We start from the raw sequence: 16,647 nt of genomic DNA, 5'->3' as shown, positions 1-16,647 counted from the left end.
CTTTGCTTTTCATTTGCTCAGGCCCTGGGTTTTGTCCCCTTAACCTGAAGTTCTTGGCCACCTGGGATCAGCAGGTACCTCAGGGTACCCTCCGCTCCTGCTGTCAGTCATGTCTTTGGATTCGTGCTCTCTCGTCCCACAGTCTCTGATGGTTTCCTTACTTTCTCTACACCTCCCCTTTGCATTTCTCAAGATGTTTAAGAGTAGTTCTTGTATCAGGAGAACTTTCAGCACATGCTGCTTCCCGTATTGTCAGGAATGGAAGTCTAGCCTCTTCTGCAGCCCATTCGGATGTGTCTCTCTTAGGACACTGCTCCTCAGCAGATGTCCTCAGGTTCGCCTTACTCTGGCATGTGGTTCAGTCCCCTGGGTTTGGGAACTCCATCCTCCCTGAAAGCAGGGCTATGCTCTCCTGTGTTCACCTTCCAGAGTTCCCCACATCAGTCTCCCTAAGTGTCCGTTAGAGGGAAGTGAACCCAGGATGTGGAGGCCCCCATACCCTGCCTGTGTTTCCAGGGACCCTCCACAAGAGGGCAGCCGCGGCTGGTGCCAGAGCCCCGTCCACCCTGAGGAGGGGCCTGACTCCCTGTGACTCCCATACTTGCAACATCAGATGCCCCCATGGACCGGGACCCAGTGGAGAAATCCTCCCCATTCCACAGATGGGAATATGAAGTCAGGCCTGGAGGAGGGAAGTGTCAGGCCAGGGCAGGTAAATCTGAGATGAGGTCATATGGGGAAGGGCCAGGACAAAACCAGTCTCCTCTGGACTCAATTTCTTCAAGAAATTGCTTATACAACCAAATTGAGTGACCTATTCCTTCCTTCACTCAACATGTATTTTGCACCTACAGTATGCCCCATGGGGAGGGCAGTGTGGATTAAACACACTAGGTCCCTGCTTCCTTCCTACTGCATTCACCACAGACCAACTGAAGAGCTCAGCACTTCCCAACGCCCAGCCCTTCGCCCCTGCTGTTCCCTCCCGCCCTTCCAGGCACCGCCCACCATCTCCACCTGGTGAAATCCTGCTCATCCTTCTTGGACTGACTCCCACGGAGGAGTGAGCACCCAGCCCCATGCCTACAGGTGGGAGGCACGGGGCCTCCTGGGCCACCTCGGGGGACAGCTCCAGCCTGGGAGGACATGGGGGACACATCACCTCTCAGACCCTTCTCCATTTACAACTTGCTGAAAGGAATCTGGGGCTTTCTCCTCTCCATCGTGCGGGACCACACCCTCCTCCTGACCAGACCAGCCACAAACACACCCAAGGACAAGGTAAATGTCGGGATTTTATCCCAGAAGAGCTGGATCCTGTGGACTGGGACAGGAGGTGGGTCATGCATTCACTCTTTCCACCTGTATTGATTGATCATCTACTATGTCTCAAGTCTCCAAAAGGGAAGCATGTCACCACTTCTCCTTTCTTTGGGAGACACTTGGAGGAAGTGTGTGTGTGTGTGTGTGTGTGTGTGTGCCCCACTCTACCACTTCTGGGGTTCAGCAGAGCTGGGTGGGCTCGCAGGCAGCTGGGCTCTCCCCCTCACACCCCTGTGACACCAGCCTGGCTTCCTGGAGACCAAAACCACAAGTAGCAAGCACAGAGGCGTGAGAGACACACTCACAGGCTGGCTTGGTTGCATGCGTGCAAAGGAGTGCTCCCTCTTGCAGAGAGAAAGTTTGAAACGGAGCAGCCAAGGTCCGAGTGCACAGGTGTGAGGGGCACACTCAGCCACATCTACCTCCTGGCCCTGGGATGGCGTTTCCCGCTCACAGACACGCGTAGCAGTCAGAGATGGCGCCGGACATGTGGCTCTTCGCTGCCATCCTTGGATTGCTGACGGCAGCTGTCTCAGGTAGGGCCCCTTTTCTACCTCCCACTGCTCATGCTGGCGGACCTGGGTCCTGGCCTCTCGCTGGGCCCCCTTTCTGGTCATTTTCTCACCTTTCTAGAGCCTTTTAGCCAAGACTGTACCAGGGAGGCCCCAGCCGTGGCTACAGCAGCTGGGACCAGGAGAGGGTCCAGGACCTTCCACCCCCGAGGGGCAGGGGGGCTGGGCTGGGCCTGGACAGTGCTAGAAGACTCAGCATGCACGTGTGATGTCTTGTGAGTGGGGTTCCAGGGTCTGAGGCGGGAGACGCCTCCCACCCTAAGTTTGGGACCTCCCCCATCCCTATTTCTTGGCAACCCTCGGGAGGGAGCAGTCTGCCTTCCAGAAAACAGACCACCGCTCACTGTTTTCTCAACCCCAAAGCTGAGGCTCTGGGTGCACCAGGCTTGTATGACTGGCGGTAGAACAGCCCAGAGACAGGACCCGGGGAAGCCAACGGGAATTGAGGACAGCCTTGCGTGCAGCCAGTAAGGGGTAGTTTCGGGTACACGCGATTAGGAGAGCTCTTGAGGACCCCTCCTCCCCCATCCGGAGCTCCCCCTGGGCGCCAAGGCACTTTGCGACCTGGGCCCGGGCATCAGGTTTGGGGGCTGGCTGTGTTCATCAGACACTGTTGGCCTCTGCTAAGTGCCGGGTCCAAGCCGTCAGGAGCTGGGCAGGGGCCCAGAGGTGTGACGGATCCTGCTCCTGGTGGGACCTTCCAGGGATGGGGAGACTCATGGAAACAATTCTGGACCAGGCGGTCTGGGGCCACCTGGTAGTGAAGATACCAAGGGCTTTCACTTTGCTTTGAGAAGGACATCCAGCAAGACTCCGTCAGGAGGGCCTCCTGAGTCCAAGCCGACTAGGAGAGCTGAAAAGTGGGGGGTTATTTGGGGTGGGAGACAACTAGGGACAACTCTTCTCTCTGCCTCCATCTAGAGGCATGTGCTCCTGAGCTCATTCCAGGTCCGGGAAAGCCGTTTAGCTGGAATGTGTGCACCTCCAGCCCCTCGTGGGGCAGCTTGGCCTGCCTCGATCTACCAGGAGCACCCGGAGCTCAGCCACCTTCTGCGCCTGAGCTAAGACAGACAGATGGTCAGAGAAGGGGCCCCTCCTTCCCCACCTCCATCGCTTTTCCAGGGGCCCAGCCGCCGGCCCCGGCTCAGAACGAAGTCTGGGATGGACAGGGCTGCTGGCTGGCCCCCGGCCCCCCGGGGAGCTGGCTTCAGTAGTGCCCAGAAACAAGGGGAACTCAGGGCCGGGGCAGAGCTCAGGAGGGTGAAACAGAGGGGCTCCTGGAGCCAAGGTCCCTATACCCCCGTCCTTTTTGTCCCCTCCTGACACTCCTGCCGGGCTCACCCCACTCCCAGTACACATATTTACTTTGTATTTCTAAAATCTCATTTATAGTCAACGGACTCGCTTGTTACTAATTTAAGTTTAGTCTTGAAAGGAAACTTTATGTCACTATTGTAAATGGAAAACCGACATCATGTGGCATAAATAAAAGATGAAGGTAAGCATAAAAATAAATGGGGGTGGAAACCAATTTCTATTACGTGCTAGCAAAAGGCTAAAAGAAAGCAAAGACCCTTGAGCTTGAAGCCGATTCCTATCCCCTCCGTTAAAGGGGAGACGGGGGTAGTGATGAAGATACTGTAGTTCAAATTGTTTTTTTATTCTTGATTTTTCAGGGGGGCCAATAGCACTTGGAGCAAGGGATAGTTTCCCTGCTGTGTGATTTAATGGCACTAAATGCTCCTTCCTTGAAGCATCCTAAGGGTCCCCAGAGGTGTATGTCCACCTGCTGAGAAATATGGCCTGGCGGGAAGGCCACGCAGGCTGAGGGAAATGGTGTCCCCAGGGAGGGGAAGGCCAGAGCGAGCTGAAGTAGAGAGGCGCTCCCCGAGCCTGCCAGAAAATTCTTCCCCCCATCCAGGTCCAGCGGGCCCAAACCCCAGCAGAGCTGAACCCTAGGAGGGGGAGATGGATCCCAGATCTGCCTGTGGGGCTCTCCTTGGCAAAATCAGTGTGTCAGGCAGGTCAGATTTGGGGAAAGAAAATGAGGGCATCCAAGGAGAGAAGGAAAAAGAAAGAAAGGGAAACAACAGAGAAGAGGGGAGAAAGGATCCTGGGAGAATGAGGCCCAAGAATGCCAGGGCCTTCCCTCTGGCTGCTGCGTGGAGGCCCGGAGGGGTTAGCAGGCCACCCGGAGGGGTTAGCGGGCCGCGCCCTGGGCCGCGGGCGGCGGCGGGAGGTGGGCCCTCCCGGGCCCTGGCAGACCCAGCCCCAGCCTCCATCCTGGGCCTCACACAGCCATTTCTCTGGCCATGCTGGCCTGGGTTCTGGGCCTTTCTCTCCTCAGGTCTGGGTATGTGCTGTTCAATGGCCAGGGCAGGGACCACGCTCTCCGGTTCTGCTGGTGCTCCCTGGAGGCCTGGGTCCAGGACCAGGGTGTCCAACTACCCTCCAGTTTTGTGCCTCAGTTTCCCAATCAGTCAACTGGGGACAAAGAGGGAGAAAGAATGGACTTGAGACCTTTGTACCGGGGAAGATTAGGCAGGGTCGGGAGACCCTGGTATCGCCTGGGCCCTGTCTCCCATTCACCCCGTGTTCTTCTCTGATCTGGACGTGGGTTTCTTCACTGGGGAAATGGGGTGCTTTGGGTGGAAAATCCCTCAGGGCTCGGTCAGACCTGACATTCTGCGTGCAGAGCGGTAACGTAGATCCAGCCTTTCCCCCACGGGCCGGGCCAGGTCGGTGACGCTAATTCTATCTGGACGGTGGTGGGTGAGGTACTAGAGGCCTTCTGTTGTGCATAAAAAGGCCGCTTGTGGTTACTGTGTAAAAAAAAGAAAAGTTTCTTAAATGAACAAATATTTTAAAATCGATTTTTTCCCTTCACTTGTAAATTTAATATACAAAAATCGCTATATGTATAAGTCCGGTAATCTTCGACAATGACTCTCAGGGAGCCTTTGATGAATATTTCATCAAATCAGGTTGAACGGAGTAAGCGCCTTAAATAATAAATAGCACTCACAAAGGAGCTAATTAAATTCCCTTAGATCTGTAATGTCCAAAACAGCGGTCGGCAGACGATGCATTTGAAAGTTGGTAGCCTGAGTTGAGAAGGTTGGAAAGGTCACATACACAGCGGACTTTGAAGACGTGTTCAAAAAAAAACCATAAAATATCTCATTAATAAGTTCTGTGTGAATTGTGTGTTGAAATGATAATTTTCTGGAGATGTTAGGTTAAGTAAATTTCATTATTACAATTAAGTTGATCTATTCCTTCTTAACTCTTATTAATGTGGCTACTAGGACATTTTAAATGACATTTGCAGCTTGCATGATGTTTATGTGGATTATATCGGCAATGTATGGCACCGCCTTGCCTGATCTAAACCGCACTGACACATTTAATGAACTCGATTCTCTTATAAATGCTTCAAACACCCCTAAGGAACCCAACTTCGCCAAGGGTTTCAGAGAATGCTTACAGATCTAAAACACTAACTTTTAAACAAAGTGAGTATTAAGTTCTCTGAAAGATGCTCATAATGTGTACAGACATCACCAAATTCTCTTCAAGCTTTAACTTAAAATTTCAACAGAAGTCCATTACTCAGTCACACACACATGAGACATGCTCGGGGCCACGGTGTTCTTAAACATCGCAGATAATAGGACTTTGTGCAGCGACACGCAGAAATGGATTCAACCGAAACTTAACATACATGTACAATTACTCTGGGTGTCCATTTCTTTCCATCATCTTTATTTTTTAAATTCTAATCTTGGGCTTCAAAGCCACTTACCAAGGAGAAGAGGATTGTTCCACAGGAGATAATGTGGATTATCCCCAGGAGACTGGAGGGTCTGTCAGTGAATCAAGATGAGGTCAGCTTTTCTATTGTTTTGCCGAAATAGAAGCAAAGATTCTCATGTGCTGCTGATGGGTGCTCAGTGAGCTTTTGGATAGCCTATGCCCTCCCCTGGACCCGTGACCTCCGGACCCAACTTCCATAAACCTAATTCTCTCCGTGTCCCTGATCGGATTTAACCCAATCCACTTGAGTGGATTAAATCAAACAAACGTGTTCGCAATTCTATTCTTCTTTCTCTTTTTCTTCCTTTTCCCCCCTCTCTCATTCTTCCCAGCTGGCAAGACTGCAACCGACAGATATATAAATAATACATGACCGGCATCTTTGCATTTCTCCTGGCGTAGTCTGCGTCTCTGGTCACAGGTCGATGGCTGGTGGGGACATTGGCATGGCCGTCGCCATAGTGGTGATGTGGGATGAGGCAGCTCCCAGGGCAACACGGCTTGTTACAGACGCATCTAGAAGGAGATAGAAACACCGTCCACAGACTCCCTCACTCAGTCTGCATCTATGGAGGCCTGCTCTGAGTCAGCCTCATTTTCTGATAGGGAAGCCCAGGAATTCCACTGGGCCCCCAGCTGTTGGATTCCAAGGCTGAAGAATTAGCTCTATTCTTCAGGGGACCGCGAACAGATTAAGCAGGTGGCCCCAACTGAGGCTGTGGGACAGGGGCCTGGAGGAAAAGGCTGGGCCAGGTCAATGCCTGGGAAACCGCCAACCAGCACCCAGGCCAATGCAGACCCTGGCAGGGGCTGGAATCCCTAAGCCCGTCTCCTCTCTACTAGCAGTGTCCTCCAGACTCCCCATCCCACCCGGGCGCTGCCTCCCATCCCCCACCCCCAGGGTCAGGGCTACGGGAGTTACCCAGAGCTGCCGTACTTCCTGGGGGTCTTCATTCCTGTCCCTTCCCCAGGGTTTTGGAAAGTGCCAATTAACTGACGATTTACTTAATATTTTAAGTTGATGTTTTATTTTTTATTTTCTTTTAACATTTTGGTAATGTTTATTTATTTTTGAGGGAGACAAAGCACAGCGGGGAGGGGCAGGGAGAGAGGGAGACAGAGAATCTGAAGCGGGCTCAGTGCTGACAGCAGAGAGCCTGACGCAGGGCTGGAACTCAGGAACTGCGAGATCATTTCCTGAGCCGCAGTCGGATGCTTAACTGACTGAGCCACACCAGGTGTCCCTAAATTGATGTTTTAAAGTGTAAATACTTTCATTTTGAGAAAAAAAGTTTGTGCTGCCCCCTTAAAGATAAAGCCATTATAAATCATCTTAATGGTGGCCATGGTGAAAATAAACATCATGGAAACAAAATGTCACTAAATTCTACAAATGTGTGCTGCTTTCCTTTAGCTTAAACAAGGGAGTCTCTAGATGTCAGAGAGGCATTAAGGACCAGCACCTGGGAGATTTTCTGCTCCAAGTAGTCAGAAAGGCTGAAAGAGAAATTCAAGAAAGAGGGCATAACTTTCTTCCTGTCATTTAACGCCATGTCAGTGATTATGTAAATCATTTCTCAAACCTTTGGCTATGGCCTCACCCTGGTCCAGAGAAAGGACGATGGTGGTGGGCAATTTGTTCCCCTTACGGGACAGAGCCTGGGAAAGTCTTCTGCTCACCTTCCTGGGGGACACCCTGGACACGGGGGGGCCCCATATCAGGCTGCCCCCCAAGGCCCCAGGACAGCCCCTAGATTCCTGGTGAGCCTTGAAGTGGAGAATGGCGCCCAGATTCACATCCCCCAATTTAGCTCTGGGAACGAGCCCCTGCAGTGTGGGGAGAAGGAGCCAGGAGGAGGGGTGAGGGGAATGGGGAGCTTCAGAGCTCACTCTGGCAGGCCCATGCCATCCTCTGGCCTTGTTTCTCCATCAGAAAAGTGGGCACAATCAACCCTAAACACCTAAAAATCCTTGTACTCGGTGGCCTGACTGTGGAGCCGGGCAGCCGAGATCCGGCCGTTAGAAACCAGTGGGAGGATGGGCGGGACATGTGACCCAGCCGCCACCCACCCACCGTGTGGAATCATGGACCCTGGTCGGAGGCCGACGTGGCTCTCAGCCCTAGCTCTGGGTGACCGGGGTTGTTTCTTAGCTTCTGGGTGCCTGCGTGCTACAAATAAAAACACCCACCTCCCCACATTATGCAATTTAGATAATGCATCAGAAAATGCCTGAACGTAGTGGCGCTTGCAAATGTGAGTTATAAATGTTGCACAGCGCGGAGAAGGGGCTTGTAAATGTGAGTGCAGGATTTCGCGGTTAACGCGCTGTTTGCACAATGAGCTCGTCCACCCACATGACAAGCCCAGCCTATAGATGAGGAAGCAGAGTTTACCGAGGCCGAGAGACTGGTCCAAAGTCTGTAGCTAGTAAGTGACAGGACTTGAACTTAGGGGTCCAGACTAGCAATTCTGGCTCTTTCCCAGGGAAGAATGGCCTGGTTTGCCTCCTGGTGGGCTGCCCTTGGGAATCCTTGCAAATATGTGGTTCTCGCCCCAGGTACCGGTGCTGCCCCACCCCTGCTTGCAGCCTGAGGGGCCTCTGAGGCTCCAGGGTCCCCTGGAAGGCTTTGTCAGGGACAAATGGGGTCAAACGTGGGGTCCTACTGTGCACCCACCCTGCCCGCCAAGGCCGGAAATGAATGAAGGGGATGCTGAAAAGGCACCGTGAGCCTAGGCCAGCTTCCCTGGCAGGTCACACTTATTTGGCACCTATTTATTTATGTGCCAGGCCCTGTACGATGCAGAGATGTAAGATATGAAGGTTTGTCCTGGAGCACGTTAAGTGCTGTGAGGAGGATGATCAAACACACAGGGCCAGCCTGGGGTAGGTGTGACAGCAGGTGCGATCTGATGACAGCCACAACCACCATCCACTGCAGGGGACTGATTGCTCTATAAGCATCGGGTGAGCTGACGTGGTCCCACCCTGACACTGGGGCAATCACCCCATTTTATAGGTGGGCCAACCAAGGCTCAGAAAGTTATGTATTTTGTCCCAGGCTGGGGGCTGATACGGAGTTTAAATCCAGGTCTGTAGATCTCCAAAAGCCTACGTTCTCTATCACGGGGCTACACTGCCTTCCGGAGCTGGGAGTCCAAGGAGAGGAAAGCCTGAGCCTACTGGGACACGTGGTGGCTTCTCAGGTGGGGGGGGATGTGGCTGTCCCAGGGGCCTGGACACGCGGGGAAGGATGGCCAGAACATCCTGGGCACAAAGACATTTCGAACGACAGGTGTGTGCAAAAGCTACCAAGGTCTGAGGAAAGCGTGTATAGTTAGATGTTTGGTACCCATATGGACTTCCTGGTTTTGGGAATTTACTCTGGTTAGTTACATAATATGTCATCATGGCGTGGGGGGAGCTGGGTGGTGGGTACGTGGGGCTCTGCTCCGTGCTGTGCTGCAACTCCTTGTGAGTCTGTAATTTCAAGATAAAAAGTTAAAAGGAAAAAAATAATTCCTGGCCGAAGGACCAATTTGAGCAGAAGCCTGGAGGTGAAACAGTCAAGGACAAAGCCCAGGGGGTCGCTGGCTCTGGTCCTGTAGGGAATGTTTTCTTCCTCCTGATCCATCCAGACTTCTGTGTGGTGAGGATTTGATGCACTAATGTTCATGAAAATGCCAAGCCCAGCAACTAGCCCACAGAAAGGACACACTTAAATCGTGCACACACTTAAGGGTATTAGCTGGGCAATCTCCAGGGTAACGGTTTCCCAGACATCACTTGATAAATTCGTAAATCTATCTTTTCATTGCAGCCCGATGAAAGAGGAGGTGTTACCCCCATCTGACTGATGAAGTGGCTGAGGCTCAGCGGGGTGGAGGGACTTTTCCTAGATCACACGGCTAACAGATACACACCTGGTAGATCTCGAACTTGACCTTGTGACTCTTAACCCATGTTCTTTCCCAGCCCTGGAAAACAGGCAGGGTTTGGGCCATGGACCCGTCCACTTCAAGATTTCTTTGGGAAAGGTCTCCCCACTTTCTTGATGAGACTTTTCATCTCACCCACTATCAGCTGGGCTGCCAAAGAACCAGGGTAAACACACACACACACACACACACACACACACACACACACCCCAAAACCTTGAAGCTACTCATGAGTCAGAAGCCACTTCCTGGCTGAGGAGCCACTCTGAGCCTCAGTTTCCCCGGCTGTAAAGCGGGGTCAGTGTCAACCTCCTGAACCCAGGTCTGGGATGAGGCCCCATGGGATGTTGGCTCTGGAGCACTTGGGAAAATACAGGGTTCACTGGGGTGCTGAGGAGCCCATGGCCGGTAACTGCTGCTGGGCCGGGGCCATGGCGGGAGCTCACGGGGATGGCAGAAAAAGAACAGGGAGGCCACAGTTTCCGCCCACCATTTTGTAGACTCCTGCGGCCCAACTGCCTTCTGCCAGAAAATGGCGGCTGAGAGAGCCTCTGAGAGGCCGGCCCTGGCAGGGGGAGAGGGCGGAGGGGCTGAGGAAGAAGTCGCCCGGCCCTTGGGGGATACTAGACTGGGATCTCATAAAAGGGAAGTGATCCCCTGGGGATTAGGAGGTGCGGGGCACATTAGAAGGTCTGCCCTAGGGGCACTGGGTGGCTTAGTCAGTTGAGCGTCCGACTTCGGCTCAGGTCATGATCTCATGGTTCGTGGGTTCGAGCCCGGTGTAGGGCTCTGTGCTGACAGCTAGCTCAGAGCCTGGATCCTGCTTCAGGTTCTGTGTCTTCCTCTCTCTCTGACCCTCCCCTGCTCACGCTGTGTCTCTCTGTCTCTCAAAAATAAATAAATAAACATAAAAAAAAAGAAGGCCCGCCCTAGATGTTTCCAGGCCTCCCATCCATCATGGCCAAGCCGAGCTGGACTCCCCAGGCAGTGCTCGCAGATGCCCAGGGGGTCTGTGCACAGGGTTTCAGGCTGTATGAGTGGGGGAGAGCCTTAGCGCTGGGAGCTTCTCAAGGTACCTTTGGGGGTGCTCCTTGAGCACCCCACTTCCAATCTGGAAGTCACCTGCTGAGCCCTGAACTAGGGAGGGCACAGAGGTGAAGTCACCATGTCCCCACAGCTATGGGCAAAGCCAAGCTCAGCTCTGTCCATTTTACTGAAAGACAAACTGATCCTCAGAGAGCTCCAGCCATGCATCTGGTCACTGAGAAGACTGGGACCCGAGTCACCTCCTGGTCACCAGCCCGCTCCCATCAGCTGCCTCTTTCTAAATGGAGTTTAGGGGAAAGATTTTATCTGTGCTTTGGTATAATTCTTTTTTGCTAGGGGGCTCACCTCCTCTGGGAGGGATGAGTGAGAGCTGGGCTGGGCCAGGGGGCCAGAGGTGGGAAACCGTCCCTGGACCATGTCACCCCACCCCGCCCCACCCCTGCCGAGTCTGCTCAGGGAGATTCACTTTTCCCTACTTCCTTCGACTAAACTAAAGTCAAGTCACTTGCCAAATGAATTCAACTCCTTGGAGAAATGTGCCGTGCTCTCCAGATAGGATTCTAGAAATACCACGACAGTATCTAGGCAGGAAGGAACCCCAGAGGGCTGCCAGGCATCGACTCCTGTTTGTCAGAAGAGAAAACTTAGGTGCAGAGTGGGAGGCGGGGGAGACAGGCCCAAGGTCACGGAGCCAGAGTGGAAAGGTCTGCAGTGGGTGTGCGGAGGGGGGGGATGCCCACACAATAGGCTGTGGTCCACGGCGGTCTGAGGTGAGCACAGGTGACCCGGGGTTCCAAGACGTCAGCTTGGTGACGCGAGGAGCTGGCTTCCTGCACCCACCCTGCCTGCGACCCCCCCATCCTCACCCCTGCCTTCTTTTCCTTCTTTCTCCAACGTTTTATTTCAACATAATTCCAGACTGGCTGAGGACTTGCAAGGTCCATATGCTCTTCGCTCAGGTTCCCCAACTGTTAACATTTTACCACAATTACTTTCTCGTTTTCTCAGCCTATTCGTTTTTCTATTCGTCTATCTCTAACTTTTTGCCTGGATCAGCGGGGAGTAGGCTGTACACACTATGTCCCTTTCTCCTGAATACTTCAGCGTGTGTGTTTTTTTAAAGGACATTCTCTTATATAAACGCAGTACACATATCAACATTGGGTATTTGATGTCAATACAACACTAATACTCAGAACTTTTTCAGATTTTGCCAATTGCGCCAACAATGTCTTTTAAGGCAAAAGAAAGCTCCAGTTAGGACGCTGTGCTTTATTCTCATGTCTCTTTCTTTTCCTTTAATATAGAATAAGTTCTCAGAGTTTCTTTCTTTTCCGTGACATTGATCCTCTTGAAGAGTGCAGTCCAGTTCTTCTGCAATCTAGGTCCCAAGTTGTGGTTTGTCTGATGATTCCTCACGGTTGGTCATGGCGTCAATGTCAGAAATAGCCCAAAAGTGTGTGGGGGGGGGTGTCATTCTCAGTGCCTCAGATCAGCTTGTCCCTTCTTGGTGTTCTAATTTTGATGGCGTGGCTAAGCGGATGCCTGCAGGTAAAGTTACGCTTTTCTCGTTTGTGATTACTGAGCGTCTTGTGGCAGATTCTGTGAGAATATGTGAAACTGTTAGTTCCCCTCCAGGTTTTACCCACTCATTGTAACCGTAATGATTCTGGCCTGAATCGGTTATTGTCACTACTGTTTCTCAATGGTGGTATTATAATGCCATCAATCCTTCTAAAAGGTTAGTCGCCGACTTGGCTTTCTTTGCTGGTTCAGGGGGTAGGAGCCAACTGGCTCAGTGCCTCGAAGGCTGGAGCTGATGAGGCCAAGTTGTGAGCCCCTCAGCCTGAGCCTCTGGTGGCCGCCATCTTGCCCTGCCTCATACGTTAGAGCCTGGTTCAGCCCCTCTCTGCTGCCAGGGCCACTCATGTCCCCATCTATAATTTTTGCCATTCATTTGTAGCTCCTGCCACACGCTGGGCACAGTTTTCAGCCACTGAGGATGTGGGACAAAGCCTCAGACTGCAGGAGCTTGTGTTCTAGTGGGGAAAATAGACAAATGAGGAAGCATGCTTTAAAAACAATATTACATCAGAGAGGAAAACATGCAACAAGGGAAATAAAGCAAAGTAAGGAAAACAGAGAGTGACTGGGGTAGGGGTCCAGGTAAGGCCTCTGGGGGCATCTGAGCAGAGATGTGACTGATGAGGTCAGCTAGGAATCGAGATGGAGAGATCCGGGAGAAGGACCTTCCAGGCAGAGGGAAGGCCAGTGCAAAGGCACTGAGGTGAACCAGTTGACGTGCTGGAGGAGATTGCTGAGTGAGTGGGTAGCAGAGAAGATGGAGATGGACAGGCTGCAGGTGTCCGGGAACATCAATCACGTAGGAGCTTGGAAAGAACCCACGGGAAAGGGGAAGTCATCAGAGAGTTTTAGGTATAAAAGGATGTGATCCGATTTGCATTTAGGCATATACAATTATTTAACAAATGTTGTCCATGATCAACTCCATGTTTAAACCTAAGTCAGTTTGTTTGAACCTTCTATCTCCACCATCCATCTCCAACAAATATCACTTTGGTAAATAGAATACGTCCATATAAACAAAACACTGAAAACCCAGTGGCTTTCAAGAGCCTGCTATCCAAGGCTGAGTCACTCTCCCCTTGGAATGAAGTGTTGGTTGTTCAAGGCTGAGGGGCATCACCCAAGACTTATAACCCCGAGCACTGAAGAACCAGAAAGGAGGAATTTGCTTTACCGTGGGATTCAGTACTAGTTAATACCCAATCTTAAATTGTCTGGGGACACTGGGGGGCCGCGCCGTGAGGGCAGGAAGCACGGTCTGCCGGGCACCCTCAAACCAGCCATCAGAGGAAAGGGAGTCCCCTCTCTGCAGAGGTCAGACCCTCAAAGGCCCAGTTGGCCTATTTTACCCTGGAAAAACTGAGCCCCCCTCCCCAAGGGGCAGGGACTCACCCAAGGTCATAATTACTGCTGGTCTCACTTCTACCAAATTCAGTTGTCACTCCCACCGGATTCCAGCTGAACATTCACACACGCCGTAAACCTTAGTCATCCTTATTGTAAAAATCGTCCCAACAACCACATGAAAAGAACCCTCGCCCGGCACCCTTCACACGACTCGGCCTTTCATTCTAGAAGGAGGCAGTTTGCAAGTCCCCGGAGCGGCATGTGCGTTTAGTCTCTCGTCGGCATGAAGGCGGATGCGGTGGGCATCGTGCGGGCTCCGATCAGTGTTTGCCAGTGTGGCTGTGAGCACGTGGAGTCTGGGGCCCGGGAGACGGGCATTTCCTCTGTGGCTTTGAGCAAGTTCCAGAACCTTCTGAGAAGACTCGTGCATACACCCCAATGCCAGCTCCACCATTCTTACACTCGAGATGGACTTTCCACCTTCCCTGAAGATCTTTATAGACCATTTCGAGCCACCTACACGTGGGCGGACGGTCTCGGTCCCAGCCATGTCAGCAGAAGCTGTGAAACAGTCCCGGGAGCACTTGCAGGTTTAGGGTCTGGCCATCTGGAAGTGAAGGAGGGGGCACATCCACGCATCTTGCAAGTTCCCCCCACCCCCTGCCTACTGGAATTCTCTAGAAGCTCCCAGGGCCCTCCCCGAGCCAGGAGCTGCAACCTTTGTTGCAGGTGTGTGTGACTTTGTTTTCTAGAACTACCATTAGGCAGCACCACGGATTGGTGGTTGAGCAACAGGAATGTATCGAGTCACCACTCGGGAGAGGCTGCAAGTTCAAGATCGAGGTTTCCTTCTCAGGCAGGTAGGGGGCGTCTCTTCCAGACTTCTGTCCTAGCTTCTGATGGTTTGCTGGCATCCTTTGCCATTCTTGGCTCATAGAAGCACGGTCTGATCTCTGCTTTCCTCTTAACATGGCGTCCTTCCTACGTGTATACACCTGCGTCCACGTTTCCCCTTCTTATGGGGACACCAATCCTATTGGACCAGAGCCCCCTGCCAATGACCTCATTTTAACTTGACTATCTCTGTGAAGATCCTGTCTCCAAACAAGGTCACGTTCTTAGGTACTGAGGTCAGGACTCCAATATATCTTTTTGGTGAGACACAATTCAACCCATAGCCGTGTGTGTGTGTGTGTGTGAGAGAGAGAGAGAGAGAGAGAGAGACTGGGGTAGAATTTCTGGGTCTTTACTGTGGAAATGTTTTTATTTATGTATTTATTTATGTATTTATTTATTCATTTATTTTTCCAAGAGAAGTGTACTCTTTTTAAAAAAAAAATTTTAACATTTATTTATTTTTGAGAGAGAGATAGAGTGGGGGAGGGGAGGGGCAGGGAGAGAGGGAGACACAGAATCCAAAGCTGGCTCCAGGCTCTGAGCTGTCGGCACTGAGCCGGACTCAGGGCTCAAACCCATAAGCCGTGAGATCATGACCTGAGCCTAAGTCGAACGCTTAACTGACTGAGCCACCCAGGCATTCCTGGAAATGTTTTTCGAATGGTTATGTGGATCTGCTTTCCCCAGCAATCGACAGGGTCCCTGCCGACCCCCATTCTCAATACTCAGTATTACCCCACTTCTTAACCGTAGGTGTAAGATAGTATTTCCCAGTGGCCCTTACTTTGCATTTTTCTGATGACGGGGAAGCTGGATACTTTCCATAAGTTTATGGGTCCTGCTTGTTTCCTCTTCCGTGAGTGCTGACCCAGGCTGTTGGCCCAGTTTTCTATTGCTCACCTTTTCCTTATTCATTTACAATCTTCTTTTCTAAGGAGGGTCTGCTTTAAGGGCAGGTGAGAAGAGGCAAAGAGGAAGGGGGGTTAGGCAACTTTCCTGGCCTTAAATATGGACACAGTTACTCCTTCGGGAGAGAAACAGAAAACCACGCTGGGTCCTCCATCGCTTTCTGGAATCCATGGGGCCGGGCATAATTCAGAATCTAGACTGTCTGGATTTCAGGAAGTGGACACGGTGCCCTCTTCTGCCCCTTGTCACGTCTCAGCCAGGGCCTGGCCAGCCACCGGCATCAAATACATGAATACATCTGCAGCAAAAATGTGTGATTTTCTACGCTGCCCGGAACACGGAGAGACCTTGCTTCAGTAAAGGTCAGGGGTCACCGCCAACAGAGTTCTGAAAACACTTTCAGTTTGGGGGGGTCTCTGGGGCTTCCAAACTGCAGTCAGGAACTGTGCACACAAGCACCAAGTTGAGCCCCGTGGTGCCCCCTTTCTCTGCTTTTCCCCTGGCTGCTCCAGGAAGGTGATGTTACCGTCACTGTTTATGCAGGGAAGGGTCACTGAGGCTCGGAGAGGTTAAGAAATCCAGATCCTGCTACGAAGAGGCAGAGGTGGGATTTGGACTCACATTAGTCTGACTCCAGTGCTCCCAGACGTCCAACCCTATGGTGGTGACTTTTTGGTTTCTCTGCTCCCCAGGGCTCTAGAGTTTGGACACAGAGTCACAAGCCAGAGGAATGGATTGCGAGGGCAGGATGCAACTGGGAGTGGGTGGCGAGAGGTCAGTTGGCTGAGCCAGACCATCACCCCAAAGCAGCGCGTGCTGGTGGCCAGAGCTTGGGACACGCACCTCGAAACTCTGCAAAACTTGCCAAGTGTTCGTCATCCTCTGGTACAGACCACACATTCAGCCGGACCTCTGCTTATCCTGGTTTGAAGCCTAAAGGCTTGAGGAGAGGCGCTGATCAGAGATCACGGCCACCATTGGGAGCCAGGGCTGGGACATCACATGTCCTCTGAGGGGTTAGGTCGGGGCTCAAGCACCTTTGCAGAGAATGATGAGGCTAGACCACTGGCCGGGAGAACGGGGGGTGTACAGACAGCGTAGTGGGTCATTGCTGCCCTTGGTGGTCTCTCCTCTTGGCACACTCACCTCTGCGAAGGTGCAGGTCAGGTCTCTCGAATTCTGTGTCTAAGGCTTGAATGGCTCTATCTCTC

General features: G+C 52.1%; 1 protein-coding gene across 4 annotated transcripts in view; it reads left to right on the top strand.

Moving 5' to 3' along the window:
* The first annotated feature begins 1,605 nt into the window (after positions 1 to 1,605).
* CD6 (CD6 molecule) overlaps positions 1,606 to 16,647 on the top strand; it is a 40,462-nt gene continuing 25,420 nt past the window's right edge. For all 4 annotated transcript variants that reach the window (XM_029956291.1, XM_029956290.1, XM_029956289.1 and 1 more), the window contains exon 1: positions 1,606 to 1,859. In XM_029956291.1, the coding sequence (XP_029812151.1) occupies positions 1,799 to 1,859 (61 nt within the window). In that variant the 5' untranslated portion in view covers positions 1,606 to 1,798. The remainder of the gene's footprint in view (positions 1,860 to 16,647) is intronic.

Source organism: Suricata suricatta, chromosome 11 (genome assembly GCF_006229205.1).
Source record: "Suricata suricatta isolate VVHF042 chromosome 11, meerkat_22Aug2017_6uvM2_HiC, whole genome shotgun sequence".
Lineage (NCBI taxonomy): Eukaryota > Metazoa > Chordata > Mammalia > Carnivora > Herpestidae > Suricata > Suricata suricatta.
The sequence above is the reverse complement of the archived record's forward strand: the minus strand, read 5'-3'. Positions and strand labels throughout refer to the sequence as shown.